The sequence below is a fragment of the Sparus aurata genome, chromosome 3 (assembly GCF_900880675.1).
Source record: "Sparus aurata chromosome 3, fSpaAur1.1, whole genome shotgun sequence".
NCBI classification, from domain to species: domain Eukaryota; kingdom Metazoa; phylum Chordata; class Actinopteri; order Spariformes; family Sparidae; genus Sparus; species Sparus aurata.
This window is the reverse complement of record NC_044189.1, coordinates 4,323,305-4,342,615: the sequence shown is the minus strand read 5'-3', so window position 1 is coordinate 4,342,615 and position 19,311 is coordinate 4,323,305. Positions and strand designations below refer to the sequence as shown.

Genomic DNA, 19,311 nt, shown 5'->3' with positions numbered 1-19,311 from the left:
GAATCTAAAAAGAAAACATGAAATTGTTCATACAAATCATGACAAATACAAAAACACTTAACATTTTTCACCAGATGAAGGAAAAGATCAGGAGTAATTCTTTTAGATTTTCAGGAGGATTATATTAAAGTCCATGTTTGACCGATCCACCTGACAGGTGCAGCACATCAACACACTCACAATCGTATTGACTTCATACAATCTAATGAGGCACATGACACACACAGAATGAAAGGACACCAGAAAGATCTAATAATGAGCTAAAACAATATGTTTATGGACTGTAAAATGTGACGATAAGGAAGAAGACTGAGGTTCTCCGTGTATAAAATCATCTGTGAACACCAAAGAAAGATGAATTTGGTTTTTACTCCTCGTCTTACTTCTACATAAAGACAGGGTTAACTTTGCATCTAGTAGGTGAGATTTAATAAGGATCAGATGTCTCTGATCGTCTAACAGGCTGCTAACTAACATTTACCTAAAATCGTAATATTCGTAGAAGAAACCCAGAGTAAAAGTAAAAGCATCAACACGACCAAAACTTCCCTAAAGGCCTGATGTTGGCCAGAGAGCCTGTGAACACTGAACATGCGTCTCTTCGGTCAGACAGTTAATGAACATGGAGTTTTCTGAACTTCCCCACAGAGTTATTTAGTCTCTGAGCTGTTTTAATGCTTTAACGCGTTGACACAGTGAATCGGACTCTGAGCGCTCCGGTTTGTTCTGTCTCTTTGAAGTAAAACACTCGGCGTTGTCGGGGACGCCGGCAGTCGAGGGGAGGGAGACATTTGGTCCGTTTAAATGCCGGATAAATGTCCTCAGGCTCACAAGACGTTGCACAAGTCATAACACCGTAGTGGCACCGTGGGAGACGCTGCTGAATAAATCATACGCACCGCCTCGCTCGACACAACGCTGAGTTGCTCCAGCAGACCGCAGGTTATTTAGAAGTGTGCAGAATTCATATGAACCTTTTTTCTGAGCGTATTCTGAATTTGAAACAAGTGTTTCATCAGAAAATATGTCTTGTGTTGTTGAAATATGGGTACGCTGCAATATTTCTTTATATTGTGGTTCTGATTTGATAGAAAACACTTGAAGAAAACACTTTTGTAGAGTAAGAGCAAGAATTATAAGAACCAACGGAGGACAAACATACAGATCTGCATATTTTAAAGCTCAGATTAAGAAAAAAACTGTGAAAAAACACAAATTCTTTACACAACATGATGTAAAATACAACAATAATCATCCAAACATGTCTGCAGCTGATGTGAGTTCAAATTTAAAGCTGCACTAAAGAATATTTTCTTATTAATAACTGATTAAATGAGTATGTGTGATGTGAAAAGGGTTGCTTGTAGTAATAAACCCACAAGAAAAGGTTTTGAAAGGTTTTAGTGTCTTTGAGTTCTTTGTTTAGTTTTTTCTACTTCCGGCAACTTTACAGATTTGATTCTGTCTTTCTTGTTGGTGTTTTAAGGCAAAAAAAAAAAGCCTCAATAATGGCTAAAATGGGTTATATTAGCTGATGAACACAGTAAAACATGTATCAGGCAGCTGATATCACTCTCAGAAGGTTGGTGGAGACCAAAACTGAGCAAAAATAGGGGTGAAGAAGAAGAGAAACGGAAAATAGTAAAAGCCTCTTGAGCCGGTTGATGATTTCAACCATTTTTTTCCTCCTTCTCTTCACCTCCTCTTCTTCTCAAGTTACATTTCTAATCTTAAATCAATCACTGTCTCGATTGTCTCGGTTTGTATATCATCTTACTGGGTCTTCCAGTTTCCCCTCTCTGAATGACGAATTGAAAAAGACAGAAAACCTGAATTATCGCTGCTGCAAGAACCAGAACGAACAACCAAACCATCCAAAACGTCCAACATTTGAAGACAAATAACTATAAATCCAACAGTATCGTAAAAGTAAAGCACCTGCTGCACCACAAACACAGAATAAACCATCTCGATGTCTTTTACATGATGAATAAATAAAAGATTTAAGTGAAGACTTTGCTGGCTGGATTCGTGGCAGATTTAATATTAATAGCCGTAGTTTGTCGTGTCAGACTTACAGTTTAAACACAGTGGAAGTAACTCAAGAAGCAAGTTGATTACAGTTTGAATTATTCATGATGTGTTTCCTTCACAGCAGAGAAGAAGAAACTCTTTAAAAGGGGTGAAATGTTTTATTTGGATTGTTGGAAAACTTTTGTTCTTAATCAGTCCGTCCTTCTCTCTGTCTTCTCCCTCCCATCAAAGAAATGGTCCGGACCGCCACGCCCTTCCCCATGGTGTCGCTGCTCTTCGTCTTCACGGCCTTCGTCATCAGCAACATCGGACACATCCGGCCGCAGCGCACCATCCTCGCCTTCGTCTCCGGGATCTTCTTCATACTGTCAGGTACCGCGGACACGTGCACCACGAGCAAACCGCCAGAGAAGAGCGAGGGTGCATCTTCATCCTCCCGCACGGAGAGTCGTGTTAATTAACTTTTTTTCTGTGCTCAGGAACAAGTCGAAAACTCACAGAACACAAATTACGCTCTTGTGGAACAACTCGTGTCTCCAGGCTTTTTCTTGTCACGGTTTGTTTCCATATTTTCCAATTACGCCGCCGCGTGTTGTCGTCGCAGCAAAGCAGCCTGGGAGACAAAACCTCAGCTGTGGGGAGAATCTGTGGAATGAAAAGTCTGTGGAAAACAAACACGTTTTCCAGGAAGACAAAACAGCGTCTCGCTCAGAGTTTTATGCCAAAAAAGTCCAATTAATGGGACAGGTGCTGCTTCCCGCGAGCAGTACTTTCTCCCCGCCGCTCTCAGAGGTTTATGAGCCGGTGATTAAAAGTGGACTCTCCTCAGCTGCTCTCCGGTCACTCGTCCTGCCTCGCTTTAAATTGAAGGCTTTACAGTTTGGCACGGTGACAATGAGAGACTCCAAACTCGTCCTGTTACGGCAGATAAAAAAGAAAAGAAACTTAAAGAACAGCGCTGCAGCAGAGATTTAAGAACGGCTGAGGTTACACTTTCTTTTATTACTGTTTGACCTTCATGTCCCCAAAAAACTTTTTATTGCCTTGTTGGAAAAAGTATTTTTCTTTGACGTTCTGCAGCAACACAAACACTAAAAAGTTTAAAGCTGCTTGTCCCTGAAGAGGAGGATGTTTCTGTGGAAGTGAAAGCAGATTACATCACAGCAACATGTTTTATTACCACAATGTGCGTGCAGGGATGAGTCTGTAACACCTGGCAGAGTCAAACAGGAACACTAGTCTTATTATAATAAAATAAAATGTTATCTAATTTGTTCAAAGAGTGAAAAACAAGGTTTGTGGTATAAATACTGTCCAGTCAGTGTCTGCAGATGAAAACAGAAGCGTGAGTTGTTCATCAAACAACATTAAGACGTCAGAAAATCTGATTAATAACCAATAACTCTGACAATACGTACGCAACATCTGATTTAAAATAAAGCTTCCTGATGAACAGTTCAAATATTATGACTGAAAGACTTTCGGAATGTTATTAAAGGTTTGGTTTACGTGTGGTATCTGGGCTCTCTTCATCAAAAGGTATCGGTGTGTAGTTTGATGATAAAAGAATTCTGCAGAGGCAAGGCTGGGTGGAATGATTGAATTATTGAAACAGATCTCAAGCCCGCGTTGGATCGAGAAAGCGGCCGCTTTTCTGGTATTCTCAAATCTAAGGCAAAAGCAAGGCCAAACTGCTTCGCCCTCTGCTCTAACAGAAATCCTATCAGCCCTCGTTCTTAGGAGATCTTCCAAATGCCACCATTCCTCCTCTTCCTATGCGAGGAGTCCCTTTTCCAGTACACACCCACTTCTTCTAATTGGTCACTTTGGTACATTATCCAATAGACTAAAAGAGGAGTTGACCTGTCTCCAGTGACGGACTGGGAACAAAAAACGGCCCTGGCATTTTCACCCACCAGCGGCCCACGGAAGGGGGGTGCGCGCGCGCACGCGCAATTTTCAACACACGTAAAGAGCAGGCACTTTTGATAGCCCTGGTGATAGTAAACATAAATTCCCAAGCTATAAACAACTACACCCCAATACATAAAACACATTAATAAATCATCAGAGCCAGACGCTCCATAATACAAACGTGTCTTACCGTCACGCAGTCATCCATGTCTACCTCTTCATCCTCCTCTTGCTCATCCTCACTGTCCTGTCTTTCTCCCTGGTGTGCTGTTACTAGCAGTATTAGCGCTAGTGCTAGCTGAAGCTGCACTTGATTTTAAAAACAAATCAGTCGGTTTGCAGCATTTTTCACCGTCAACCAACAGTGCTCTCTGAGATTTCTCTCTTTTTCTCTGCTCCCACCTTGTGTCGCTTGATACCTCGATTCATTATTTTGTTAGCTTAAACTCAGTCAACTTCCAGCTTCCAACCTCCAACTTCCAACAATTCTAACAATGCAGAATGATATAAAACTTTGTGACTGTAGAAGGTAACCATGACTGTGATATAGACACACGTATGTGGCATATAAATAGTGATTAGATCGCCCATTTAGTATATTGGGTGAGGAGAAGTTTGGTTTCCCTTTGACTTAAAAATGTTATTGACTCTCGAAATCGCCGGGAGAAACGAGCTTGGGACCGCTCTGTGATTTGACGGCCGGCCCGAATGGCAAATGAGGGTCGCTGGCCATATATTTATTCATTTGCGGCCGCCTTTTGACGCAGCCGCCCCGCTATTTTTATTTATTTATTTATTTAGCCTATTTATTCATTTGCGGCCGCAGCCGCCTATTGATGCAGCCGCTCTGCTTTATATTTATTCATTTATCACCAGGCGGCCACAGTGGCATTTGCCCACATTGCCCAATGGCCAGTCCGTCCCTGCCTGTCTCCCTGCTCATCTCCCATAACTCATCTAATTTGGCTGCAGTCAACAATAGGCCCTGTCCCCAAAATGACCCAAATGGGTTCCCTGGCTTCTAGGGGAACATAAACGTTTCGGCATCTCCCACCATTTGGCGTTGGGGCCAAACTCAGTTTAGTACTTCACGGCCTGCTAACCTTTAACACACCCCCAGCTGACTCCAAAAACTCCAGGACCCTTGGAGCTGTGAGCCCCACTTTGCCTTCATTCCTCCACTCACATAAGAAAAAACTGTTAGTCATCGTTAAATCTAAACTATGTAAACTCAAAGATCAGAATGTAATGCCACCCAGATACCTCATACGGTTAGGCACCAGAACTGCTCGGTTAGGATGAGGAAGAAGATCACGCTAAGTTTAATCTGGGAACCTTCAAAAAGTGAGTTATGAAAGTTACATGAATCCAGTCACGTTGCGTAAGGTGGTGTAAGTGTTAATTATTTACATACACAGTCTTTTCAACCAGTCTTGACTCTTGGTCTTCTTGGGGAAATGAACCCGGGGGGGAAACTCCGGGGACAGCCTTCCATTCCGACACACCTCCATTGCGAAACCCCTCCATTCCAAAACACCCCCACTCCGAAACACCGCTGTTCCGACCCTCCCCCCAAAACACAGCTCTTCCGAAATTAAACACCGTTGTTCCGAAATTGATTTTCAAGTTTAACATTACTTCCTACATCAAACACTGCCGTCACTCATTCATTCTATTATTATGTATATTTTCGCTTGCAGCAAATACATTTAAACGTTTGTCTAATCTTTTTAGACGCTATCCGTGGTGCTGAAATCCCACATCCCCACACCCAGCCAATTTCGGATATTTAGCATGATAAAGTAATTTCAATTCAACATAGCCATTTGTCCAGCTGAAACATAATGAGCGTTATGTCATTAATATGAAGTAGGCTTGTTTTGCGGTTAATCAGCCACATGATCCGTTTGAACCCACAAAGGAAAAAAGGATAAATGCGCAGCCTCCGTTTCCTTTCTGATTGTGTCCGTTCGGAGTGGGGGGTTTCGGAATAGCGGGGTCTTTGAAAAAAAAGGGAAACCCCGCCATTACGATGAATTGGAGTCTATGTTCGGAACAGCGGGGTTTTGGAAAGGCGGGGTGTAACCGGAAACTCCATCGTATGACCATCCAAAGTCCCAACAAACTTGACGCTAGACGGGAACCTACAGCGTCTAACTTCGAAGTGCACGGCTTTATTTGATGCATTGAGTGAGACTTGGATGTACACGGACATAAGATGTTTTCAATCTAAGCTGAGAACAAAAGGTTTGACGTTGAGTGGTAGTGGGAAAAATGTGACTGAGGCAAAATGTTTACGTAAGAAGTTTTCCATCTTTACGTTCCGTCACGGTTGCTGACTTCCTTCCTCGCTCTCGGATTTCTCCGGGTTTAGACGTTGTTGGAAACACTTGGGACGGTGTAAGAACACAACTCCACAAAATATATAAAGATTTTAAGACTCTGGTCGGTGCTTTGTGCATCCACCCGTCCAGCTCAGCCTCCTCTTTATCTCCTCTATGCAGTGCAGGCGGTCACACTGTCTTGATTTGAAGAACCGTTGCCAGGCGGCGGTCTGTTTCCTCCAGACTGTACATCAAATTAATATAGAAAAGTATTTTGTAGGAGACGGAGCCGGTCATGCATGAGAAAAGAGAACTCGCAGGATTGATGACGTCACTGCAGGACGTCGTTTCATCAGGACTGGAGGAGCAGACAAAAAGGATGGAGGTCCGACTGAATACCTGCCTGAAATACGGGGAACTCATCCCTCACCTGCCGGCTTAAATAAGATGTTTAAGTGCAGCGGAGCAGAGGAAGAGGAGTGAGCTTGTTAAAAGTCAACATCCTTCAAGGTTAATGATAAAAAGCCAGCTGAGTGGACGGAGCAGCTCCTCGTTCCGTCTCCCAGCTGACAGCCTGTCAGAACTCACCTTGTTCTCGCTGCTGGCTGAGCAGCGAACAGGTTTTAATTCCATATATAATAATTGCTCGTCTGCGAGGACGCTGCAGAGCTGCACCGACTGGATGTTTCTCGGCAGGTTTGCACTCAAACCAAACAGTCCGGAAAGCGGCTTTGTGTTAGTTTGACGTATCAATCAGAAAGTCGGTTCGGTTTGCTTTCAGGACGACGTTTTTTCTGCTCTGAAGCCCAAAAATCTCCCAGAGTCCGGGTGCAGTAAGTGGACCGGACGCCAGGCTTCAGTGCAGCCACACTATTCCAGACACGTAGCTGAAAGTGGAAAGTTACCGGCTGAAATGTTTGATCATATTCTTTTTATAGACGCTGCTGTCCACATACTGATCCGGGAGCGTGTTTGTTTGGTCTCTTCGCTTGATTCCTGAACAACAGTCGAGCTTCTCTTGTTTGTCCGCCTCCTGTTTCAACAAAACAACGTCGGCACGAATCAAAGCTGCTCCGTAAAGAGACAGTTCTCCCAGTTAGGTGAGGATGAACTTGACTGTCCTGCACAGAGCAGAATCCTGCAGGTCCAATCCTGTGGCCGGTTCAGCTCTCCGACCACAGGGAGTTTCTGGCCTGGATGATGTCAACCAGAATGAATGTTAGTCAAGCACTTTTCTTCACATTTCTTTATGTTGCAGCTACGAGTCACTCGTCTAACAAACCAGCGACACACAAAGTTCCTCAGTGAAAGCTAAAGTAAAGTTTCCCTCTCAGGACAAACCTGTGATCCGTCTTCCTGTTTCGCTGAGGATTAACATTTAACTAAACAAAGTCTTCCATCTGTCACGTCGCTGACAGATTCGAGCTGAGATGTCTGTCGTCGAGCTCATCAGAGTCACGTCGGCAGCCAACAGGGTGACATCACTCCCTCGTGTCGCTGCAGCTCGGCGGGGTGACGTTTTCCGCTCGGTTACCTCGAGCGTTTCGCTGATGGAGCGGATGTTGGGATTTTTTTTTTGTTTTTTTGGACCTCGTTAGTCTCTCTCTCTCCTCCGAGCAGACAGGATGACATCACCTTTTTGCATGAGGGAGCTTTACCTCACAGATGCTAGCTTAGCATGGTGGACTGCTGACTGGACATTAGGCCAGACGTGACGACCGCGGTGTCATAGAAGTGTCACCAAGCCAAGACGGAGAGACACATGCACGCAAACGCACACGTTTACTGCAGGATTAACACGTCTGCTCACATCCTGTTACCATCAAACTCAACAGCTACACTTGTATTGTACATCCAAAGCTTTTACAATATTTGCTGCTGTCGGACTGTTTATGTTTTAACTTTATTGCTGTTTTTGGTTCTTTTCTGACAGATGTATCTAAATACAAATCATTTTTTATCCTACATGCATTCACAAGACGTGCAGCTACAGATGAATGTCTGCGTGTGGATTCACTGGCACTCATTAAAGTTAATATTTAAACATGATAATATAAAGTTCTGGTACTGAAGTCCTGCCAGAGGTATTAAAACAATCATTTTGACGAACTGCTTTGAAACTTCTGCAGAAAAAACATCTCCTGAAACCTTCAGGAGTCGACTTTACAATGTTTTAGTTCAGAAATGAATTTATTTTAATAAGAGCGAGAACAGAAATCATATTTCAGTCAAGAAAACGTGTGAATACTTCCAGTTTGACTCCAATAAACAGGAGCACGGCGATCGTCCTGCATTATAAACGATGTGCTGAGGCCTAATTGATAATATCTGTTGTGAGGTCACTGGACATGAGGAGCACTCCTGCATGATCTCTTCACTGATGTGTGTGCAGCTGACACAGACGTTTAAGGTTCAGAGCTCCATTATGTTGTTTTTGACAAGTGTGTGTTTACAGTTTGGATCCAGAAATAGACTGACATTCTAACCCAGCGCTCAGACCGTCAGTGCTGAATATGATCGTATGAACACTTTGAATCAGAGCTTTGAAATATACAGAAATGTCGAGAGTGACCTGCAGGCCTCAGAGTCAGAACGCTTCCTTTATTTATTTAATTACATGTTTTTAGTTAATACAGAATATTAGTTTCACAATCATTATATTTTTACACATTGTAAATTCAGTGTGATCACATATATCACATGTGAAAACGTTGATTTGACACTTTAATGTTATAAATCAGTTTTTAATGTTAAAAAAAAGGGAAAGAAAATCGGAACATGTTTTATTTCCAAATATTAAGATAATAAAAATGTTATGAATGCTACAGTTTGATAATAATAAACAGATTAAAGATGTGGGAGCATTATTCTTCTTCTTAAAGATGAAGTGAGAAACAGAATTACAGAATAAACATTTTATCTTCCACAGATTTGTGTGCAGCTCCTGAGAGTTGCTTTCATAGGACGAAGAAAAGAATCGAACCGAGAAATCGACAACGACGAAACTCTTTTCTCTTCTTCTGTTTCTTTTCTCTTGTTTACCATAAAAGAGACGCTGTGATTATTTCACACAGCATCAGGGAGAAGGAAAAACAGAAATCAGTGGTGGTTTGAAGAGATTTTGCAGGAAACACACGGCACAGTTTAGTTCAGTCAGCATGAAAAACTGCCCGTCGTGGAGAAACTGCTGGTCCGGCGTGAACCCCGAGGCGTCAACATGGAGGCCGTGCACCAGCTGTTTGTTTTCTGTCCTTCCTCCAGTAATTTCTCTCCTGCAATTCTGTCTCTGTTGTTTGCCTCTCTGGTTATTTTCCCTCCTCACCCTCTGTGTGAATGTGTGTGTGCGCGTCTATTCACATACGTCCACACAGCGAACACCAGGAGGCTGTCAGAGCTTTCAGCCGCAACGCCGCCATCTGCTGGCCAACAGAGGGAATTACAACTCTGTCTCATTTTCCAGAGTTCGATCGAGCAGTTTGATGTGTTCTCTGTGTTTTCTATGATGCTTGCACTACAAGAAAACAGATGATGGACCAAATACTTGCAAGGCTGTGAGCTGTCCCACTCCTTCCTCCTCCTTTCTGAACACAGTCCTTCCTCTGCAAAGACACCACGGAGGCTTTTTTCTTTTCTTCTTTTCTTGCAGCTGTATATCTGCTGCATCACTTCATATTGTCTGACTTTGGAGCAGAACAACAGAAATGTGTCCGCGTCCTCTGCCAGCTCTCTCCGAGCTGTCACTCGAAGCTTTCCAACAAATCCTCCGGCGTGCCTCCTCGAGGACTTCCTGTCTCTCTTGCTTTGATTAGTCCCAGTTTTTTTACACAGCTGTGACAGCAAACAGCCTCTCTGGTGAACAGGTATTTCCAATCAGGAGCAGATGGCGCTCTGTGAGTCTGTTTGCAGATGAGGCTTCTGTGTTTCTGCTGGTTTTCTGAGTTGTTGTCGATCGATTGTTACTCTCGTGTTCACACACGTCTGATTCTTCTGCCCTGTATTCCAACCTCCAGTTTGCTGCGTGTCAGTTATTTTGTGGTCATGTTACAAAACACAAAGTCAGATTGAAATATGCACAACTCATCTCGAACAAGAAAGCTTTTACAGGCAGATGCAGGGACGCTGAACCGACCTCAGGGCCTTTAAAAACTAACCATGACTTACAGCTCTGGTGTAAATGATTTCGGAGGATCTCCTGGCAGAAATGGAATATAATCGATATATAAGATTCTCAATCTGCAACCTTACTGCGACTACATCCTAGTGGCACTTTAATTCTGGATATCAGATATTTCCAGAAGCATGCGTCACCCTTTAAAATGCCTCTCCATCAACATGTCCGAGCTCTCCTTGTGTACGTCGACTTCATTCACTGCAGGTCTGATATTTTGACCACTGACGGCTGTTTCTGCAGGATTACGAGCCAAACTGTCTTCTTCCTGCAGCTACTGTCATCTGTCAGTGTAGAAACTGAGAAACAGATACAACATTGATGCAGCTGTACCGACGCCACATTAGCTCCTGTCGGCAGTCATGACATTCTTTTCTTTTCAGTTCTGTCAGAGAGCGACAGGTGCCGACATGAAACGCTCACACTGGAAATTTGCGTTGCCAGATCATGAAATAAAATCCGTAGAGAAGAGATGGTCTCTGCCTCTGATGGCGCAGCAGCAGGAGAACCAGGAGCAGCCGGCTGACCGGTCGGCCTGGTTGTGGTGAACGCGTCGTGTCTCTGCAGCTCTGACTTGTAGCTGCATGTTTGAGGAGGAACTCTGCTGAGCCTCCGAGACGCCCCGACACACAAGCATAAATCCGGCTTAACACATTTTCAAATGAAAGTCCGTCCAGACGAGAGTTTAATTATTTCTTTACTCTCTCTGTGTGTGCGTGTGTGTGTGTGTGTATGTGTGTGTGTGTGTGTGTTTGTGTGTGTTTTGAGTGTCAGTGTTTGGCTGCTGGAGGATTTTGGAGGTCAGCTGCGGCTGTGGTTAGTCTGTCGACACGGGAGGAAGCACTGACACACTCCTAATGAGGGTTCACAGTGTGTCAGTGAGGACGGGTGTGTTTATGTGTGTGTGTGTGTGTTGTGCACAGATTTGACCGCGAGCTGAAGTGCACGGTGTGTGTGTGTGTGTGTGTGTGTGTGTGTGTGTGTCCTTGTTTATCTCTGTGCCGCAGCTCGGCCTGTTGTCGGGGTTCTCTCAGCCTATTTACAGTACAACCAGGACACGTTATCATTAGCTTCTCCGGCTACAGAGCACACACACACACACACACACACACACACACACATGCACACACAATAATACAGAAATACAAAGAGACTAAAGCCCCATTCAAATGGGATTGGTATTACAGGGTAGCGGGGGTAAAGCCACATTAGCCTCGCACCTCCTGCTTTTCTACTTATTAGTGTTTTGTTGGACTGTCGGAGGATTGAGACGGATGAAGGACACAATAAAACTAAATGTCCGTCTCAGTCTGTTCAGCTGCTCTGACGTCTCCACTGTCTGTTTTGTCTTTAGTTTTAAAACCTCTAAAATGAATCCTCCGTTTCTTCATGTAAACCTCACATCAGCAAACATCATTATTCCTCTTTCTCTTTGACACATTCACACAGCGCTCTGTGCTCCTGTTGGTCGATGTTTGGATGTGTTTGTCCTTCAGGATATTCTGCAAGACACAAAGTAATCACCTGTTGCACCCTGAACCCACTTTAATATGTCTGATGAGGCTGTTCAGGCTGATGTCATGTAGCTCAAGAGACCCAGAGAGGATCAGCACCATGAACAGAGCTTACACAGCAAATGTTCACATTTAACATTTCTGCAAAACACAGATCTGATCTTCTGTTCATGTTGTAGGCTTCATATCACACTGGAAACTCTGCCAAGCTGGTGACCACAGTCCGAGCCTTCTGGAATCGTTACACCACTGGATATTTTTTAAGGAGATATCGGAACATCTGAAGTTACTTTTGTGGATTTTCCTAATCATATACAAGTGTTTTTTGTGCTTTAAATTAACTAGAACATATGCAAAGCCTTGTGACAAGATAGAAAATGAAAAAGTGTCAAACATATCGTTTTAAATGATCTGTGGTTTTGCAGAAATGTACATTGCCAGTATTTGTTCTGGTGGTTGGGTTGAACTTGCGCCCCGTTTTAAAGCCAGTACACGACTGTAAATGTATTTGTGGTAATGAATTATGTGTGTGTGTGTGTGTGTGTGTGTGTGTGCAGGTCTCAGTCTGGTGGTCGGCCTGGTCCTGTATATCTCCAGCATCAACGACGAGGTGATGAACCGACCCAGAGAGCCGGAGCAGTTCTTCCACTACCGCTACGGCTGGTCCTTCGCCTTCGCCGCGTCCTCCTTCCTGCTCAAAGAGGTAATCGAAGAATATGCGATACACACCAACACACACACACACACACACACACACTCCAACGTACATCAACGTTTGAGTGTGCTGCATACAGACAAAAGGCAGAAAGAAGTAAACACACAAACGTACACAGATCATAGTGATGTGACACTGATGTGTACTGATGCTCAACATTTACAGAATCTGTGTAACAATCGACAATAAAGCTCATGTGCACACACACACACACACACACACACACACACACACACACACAGATTGTCTTGGATGTCGACCAAACCCCCGTTTAGCTAAACACACTCCAGCATGTGTGTAAACACAGATGCACAAATCGCTTGTAGCTTTGCTGAAAATGCAGACTTATTCAGCTAACCACACACACACACACACACACACACACAGTTAAAAAGTGCCTGCGTAGGAGCTCGTCATCCTGCCGGCATCAATATTCATAAATGTTAATAGCTGGAATACTTGAGGGCAGCAGCAGCAGCTCTGTCGCAGCTGTAGGAGGGGCTCTGCTGCTCCTCCTCCATCCTCCACTCCTCTCCTTCCTCTCCTCCTCTCTCTCTCTTTGTCTGTCCTTTACTTTTATCTCGTCGCTTCTTTAATCCGCTGTCCCTTCCCCTCTCCTTTCTTCTCGTCTTATCTCCACTCCTCTCCCGGCTTCTGTCCTCGTATCTTATCTCCTCTTTGTTTCTTCCTCTCCCACTTCTTCATCTTCTTCTAGCATTTCTCCCTCATTTTTGTCTTCTTCTTCTTCTCTCATCTGTCCCTCTCTAATCCTCTATTATATCTCCTTCTCTCATCTCCTCCTGTTCTCTTTCTCCCCACCTGTCCTCTTGTGTCCTTCTTCGTATCTCCTCCTCTCTCTTCCTCCTTTCCTTCCTTCTGTTTTCTCCCCCTCTGCTCTTGTTCTAATCTGCACCAGAGCTGCAAAACATGGAGTTTAACACACACACTAACACACATTCATCAGCATGCTAAAGTTTAAAGGCGGTTGTCGCGCTGATGTTGTGGATGAATAGTGAATGAGCTGCGAGCGCTCGGCGGATGCCCCAAAGTGAAAACATGAATACATTTGTGATAATGGCTCATTCCACGAGGAGTGCCAAGCCGCTTTTTGTCAACTCTCTGCAGAAACGGCTACAGATTGATTTAATTTGGTCTCCTCCTAATGGCGCCGTGTTGCAGTTTAGGACGACGGCGCCGATTCTGATGTTTTATAAAAGCTTTTTCGCATCGGAGAATTTGCTGAAAAGTCTCATTTCGATGGCCTCGTCTCTCTACGTCGCAATTTCCTTCTCCCGGCGGACACTCTGAGCCCCGAGTGATGTATTCATTCATCTATCGGATCCACTTTATTCTCACAACTGTCCGTCAGAAACTACATGTAACCAGATCTGTTTAAAACCGTCGAAACACAAATAAAACTGTAGCCAGAAGATAAACTATTTATTTGATTTAACAGCAACTTCTCGGTCTCCTGTGGCGAATTTGTCTCGAGTATCAAACCCGTGCAGCTGCATCTCAATGTGCTATCAATATACATAAAACATAACACAAAAAAAGAGAATAACAGAGCAATAAATGTTTTGTAAGAAGATGAAGCGCCTGCCAGGAGTAATAAAATACAAGAGGAGAACAGCCAAACACATTAAAAGCAACACGAAGTTAGTAATAAAAACTAGACAGCGCCCGAACGTCCCCGGGGCTTCATAATCCATTAAGTTTTGTTAATTAACAGAAAAAAATTACACTTTTTATTCATGAAAAATTAGAACCTGCATCTGGATCCATTTCTGCTCGACCATACACATATAAAAAAAAGCAATAATTGCATATATTTGATTAAAAAGTGTTACTCCAGCGAACGAGTATTGCATTTCTATAAAGTTGATAAATTTGTGAGTGACGAGTTAGAAAAGGTCAGTCAAAGTCGATGCAACAGGCCAAATCATCTTTAAAGATGTCGTGTGGGTCGTTAACAGGGTTTCTTAGCGAGCTGTGTTACTGAGCGCACTACAACAGCTGCTGATAACTATGACTGCATGAAATAAAAGCATGTTGTCAGCTCTAGTTTGCAGAGTAAGGGGATTATCAGACAAGCAAGCTTTTTTGTTAGCTCATCTGGCACCTGTGGCCAGAAAAAAATCATTTGAATGTTTTCATAATGGTACTTTAGAGTTTGAAATTTCCTAGAAATGATTTCAAAAAGAGGCGACTGACTCATCCTGCACTCAAGGGCGTGTACTCATTTAATTTCCAGTAAACGCTTTCTGAATTTGTGAGATGTTGCAGCGCATTTATAAAAAAGGACAGTGGTAAATTGGAGTGAATCTGCAGCAGAGTACTGATTTTCCCTCAGCTCGATTCTTGAACAATAGCTTTACTTGTTGCTAAAGACATGCTAACTACTGCTAACTAGCAGCTGCCTCGTGAACGGCTACAGGCTCAACGTTGCCAGGAGCCAAACAGGACGAGACGACCATCTTGGTTCTGTACTTCCTGTCATCTAACTGGCTCCCCGTCCCCGAGGCTGTGTTGTTCTGTTCTGGTTCGGCCCAGTTCACTGGGAGCTGCCAGACCAGCTAGAGTCAGCGCACCGCTAGCTATTAGCTACTGTAAATACCAATTAATACCCGCAACAAGTCCCTCCCTAGCAGGCTGGCATGTAAATTTTCACAGGACATGGACTAATAGCAACACTCAGGCTAAAGGAACCCAACATGACATGTCGCTGATTATATAAGATTGCAGAAATCATTTATCTTCATCATGTTTCTGTGTGTCAGGGTGCAGGAGTGATGTCCGTCTACCTCTTCATGAAGCGTTACGCTGAGGAGGAGCTGTACCGGCCTCACCCCGCCCTCTACCGCCCCCGCATGTCCGACTGCAGCGACTACAGCGGCCAGTTCCTCCATCCGGACTCCTGGCCTCCACCACAGCGTGGCCGCAGCGCCTCCGAGGTCTCCTCTGACATCTCCATCCAGCTCAACCAGACGCCGCCGCAGCCTCCACCCAAGGGGGGCAGCAGCTCCCAGCCGACGCCCTCTTCCTCTGGGCCTTCATCGGCGGCCAGCTACCAGCTCCAGCAGGCCTCCTCCTCCTCCACCTCCTCCTCTTACCCTCACCCCCTCCACATGGCCGCCACCTCCACCCTAACCAGGGCCTCCCACGCCCATTCTCACCCCCACCCGAGCGGGCCCCCGCCCCAGTCCCTGCCCATGGCGGGGCCGCCATCAGCCGTGCCTCCTCCCCGCTATCACACGCACATGCGAATGAGCGCCTCGCCATGCTAGGCTACATACGCAGGGAAGGGGAGGGAAAAAACACAACCGGGGGGGATTAGATTGGCTCCGTTACAGCTCTTACACACCACGAGACAACACACACACACAACCACACAAACACAAATCCTGCATCCTCGAAGTGTGTGGGAGGAGGGATGCAGCAGAGAGAGGTTTAAGGAGATCAAAAAGGAGGAGAGAGGAGAAAGGAAAAGAGGGGAGGAGAGGAGAGGCAGGTGGGCGGAGGGATGACTCACCGCCGATGTCGAGGCCGAGACGAAGACAGACACTTAACAAAAGTTTTGACGCGCCGGGAGGGAACATGGGAGGGGAGGAGTGACGGGATACGATGATTAGTAGCAACAAGACGTTTGTGGGGTTTCTGACGGGTACATTCATCATCAGGGCCGTGATACACAGGCGACAGTGTGAAGCAGCGCGGGACACCGGAACATGAATCATTTCCAAAACGCCGTCCATTCACAGAAAAGAAAAAATAAGTTGAACAGCGTTTCTGGATATAAATGTATAATCCTGTCATCAAACAAAGACAATGAATACCTACGTAAAAGTCGTTGTTTTCTGCGATTCCTGGACACGGTTGGGAAGGTTCACTACATTTTGATTACTCTTATTTCTTTCTCAATCAATGAGAGCGCAAAACAACAAGAGAACCTGATTTATAAATCTAAAGTGGACTGCTGTCACTGTGGTATTTGTTTCTGACGGACTTCATCTGATTTTATAAAATGTCTTCCATCTGTATTTATTTTTTATGTGCTGGTCGAGTTTTTGTCTTCTTCCCACTTCCCGACCTTGTTCATGGAAAGCTGTGTTTGAAAAAGAAACACCAATATGATATAAATATTCTGAATAATCAGTATTGCTTACAACTTTTGCCCATGTACCATGACCTCCAAACACAACTACACACAATCAGAGGTGAATTGTACATGCATAGAGATTTATACTTCCATTGTATAGAAATTCTCCTCCCCCCCTCCGACTCTCTCTTCCTGAAAAGAATATTACAAAAACGTTTATCCTGTCTGACTATCACGGGGTGTAAATATTACAGTATGTTTTAGGTGTTTTAGCTATTGGATTTTCTAAGCTGTTTGTATTTCGAGAGGGAAGCTTCGGGGATGAATGTTTAAACATTTCGTGCAATGAAACGGAAGACAAGAGACTTTTTCTTCCGGTGCAGTTTGACAAAACGCCCTCTGGTGGGAGCTTTCAGGAGGCTTCTGTAAAACATTCAGCACTGACCGAGCAGGGACCGTCTTGTTTCCGCCCACATGCACAATCAAAATGGATGCCTTTGGAGTTGTGATGCTGTTGCCACGTGTACATAAAGATATATAAAGATATATGAAGATGTGAGAAGGCAGACGTTTGAAAAGCCAGGTTCAGATTTGATTCCATTTGAATCCATTCAGGTCAGAAAATATTATAAAGTTCTACATTAACCTGATAAAGTATGTGACAGTGTTGAGTTAATTTTTGTGACGACGTGCTTCCTGAATTGACAGATTCATAATGGAATCCGATTCTTCCTGGTTTTTTTTACACAAGTTAAAAGAAGGTTTATATAAAGACTATATAGAAGTAGAGACACGGCACTTTGATGAACACGAGCTTACATGGGAGGCAAACTGAAAACCTGAGTACGCCGCGACAGATGGCTTTGCATTCCAATTTAAGTCCTGTTATTAATTATTAATGCAATTAGCTTAGCTTACCATTAATTAGAGGAAGATTATGCATTTTTTTTCCAGAAAATTCCACACGGTAGTTATTTCAGAAGTGATATGAAGAAAATGTTGTTGAATGTTGCTTGGAAATACCTGAAAGTTCAGCACTTGTCCACGAAAAATGTCACGTTTACTTTTCATGCCATGGCAGGAAGTCATGTGACATTCTTATAGTGCAGCAAAAGAAATAACAACACTGATTAAACTCCACTTTTTTGGCCTTCATTAGCAAATTTAGTTTTGCTTCCATGGAGTATAATAAGTCTGATTCTCAACACCCAGACGCCAGAATAAAATGTTGGCAATTTACATTTCTGTAAAACACAAATCAATCAAAACTTAAATGTATATATTTGATTTAGATTACAACAATATTAGCTGAAATTCTTATCAGGAGGAGGGGATGAAAGTGCCACAGCATCTAGCAAGAGAAAACATTTCAAGATAATTTACAGCCATCTTTGTGGCCACAAAACTGGATATTCTTGAGGAGATATCAGGCTGTTTTCCAGCTACTAGTGTCCCGACAAAACTGGATCTTTGCAGCAAGATGTCGGGACATTTCCTGTTTTGTTTGCAGCTACAAAACTGTATATTTTAGCAAGACGTCTGCACGTGTTCCAGCTGTGTTTGTGGGCAACAAAACTGGATAATTTAATCTACACATGATCTCTTCCAAACCTCTGGTAGTTTGTTGTTGTTGCACCAGGAAATTTAAGTGAAAAATATGGAAATTTTCAACATAAGCAACAGAAATGTAAAATGCTTGTTGATTCTCAGCACCTGCCCTCCTCATATACGTCAACATAAATCTCCACGGAGAACACAAGGTTTTCACTTCAACTCCCATGAAGCTCACAGTTGCACAGTGACTTAAAGTGACAAACTTAAAGATTGCTTGTTTTTGTAGCATAATATAAATGGTGCCCCGTGTGGGACATTGTTTGTAGCCATTTTTAGACATAGAGGGAAACAATGTTAAGCTTACAACCTGTGGTACTGTTAAAGAAAAAAACAGTGTAGCAACTTAACTGCGGTGTTAACATCTTTTATGAATATTTGCTGTGTGGAAATTAACTAGGGAATCATTTAGCAGCCGAGTACGAGAGCTTTCGCTGATGTTTTTTGAGATGTTTATTTTAATTGCCAAAGCTGAGCATTCATGCTGTGTAGTGAGCATACACACACACACATACACACACACACACAGATATATTTATGTAGCTGACTTCTGATACAAATGAATCAGAGCTGTCACAGCAGAGAAGCAGCGCTCTGACGCAGTGAACCATTTCTGAAGTGTTTGCTTCCAGACATTTCTTCAAACTGTGATCCAAGGTGTAAATATTCATCCTGAACACGCTGTACGCAGTCTGCCAAGACGTGTTTACACTTTACAGGTAGAGAAGTTTACATGGTCATATATGTTCTGAGTCTAATGACACTTGACTGACTCATCCAAAAAAAAAAGACCATATAATTCATGTGTGTTTAAATAGAGTTTGTTTTCATCATTCCGGCAAACGAGCTATTTGCAGGAGTGTCGTTTTTTTTATCTGCCAGCAGTGTTTTGTTAAGTTTGAAGCCAATAAAGCTTGCCTGGTTCCAGCCTC

General features: G+C 43.6%; 1 protein-coding gene across 1 annotated transcript in view; it reads left to right on the top strand.

Moving 5' to 3' along the window:
• The window catches only part of cacng7a (calcium channel, voltage-dependent, gamma subunit 7a), a 39,161-nt gene extending 19,850 nt beyond the window's left edge, over nucleotides 1–19,311 (top strand). The window contains exons 4-6 of the mRNA XM_030413061.1: nucleotides 2,266–2,406; nucleotides 12,512–12,657; nucleotides 15,450–19,311. Coding sequence (XP_030268921.1) covers nucleotides 2,266–2,406; nucleotides 12,512–12,657; nucleotides 15,450–15,956 — 794 coding nt within the window. The 3' untranslated portion in view covers nucleotides 15,957–19,311. The remainder of the gene's footprint in view (nucleotides 1–2,265; nucleotides 2,407–12,511; nucleotides 12,658–15,449) is intronic.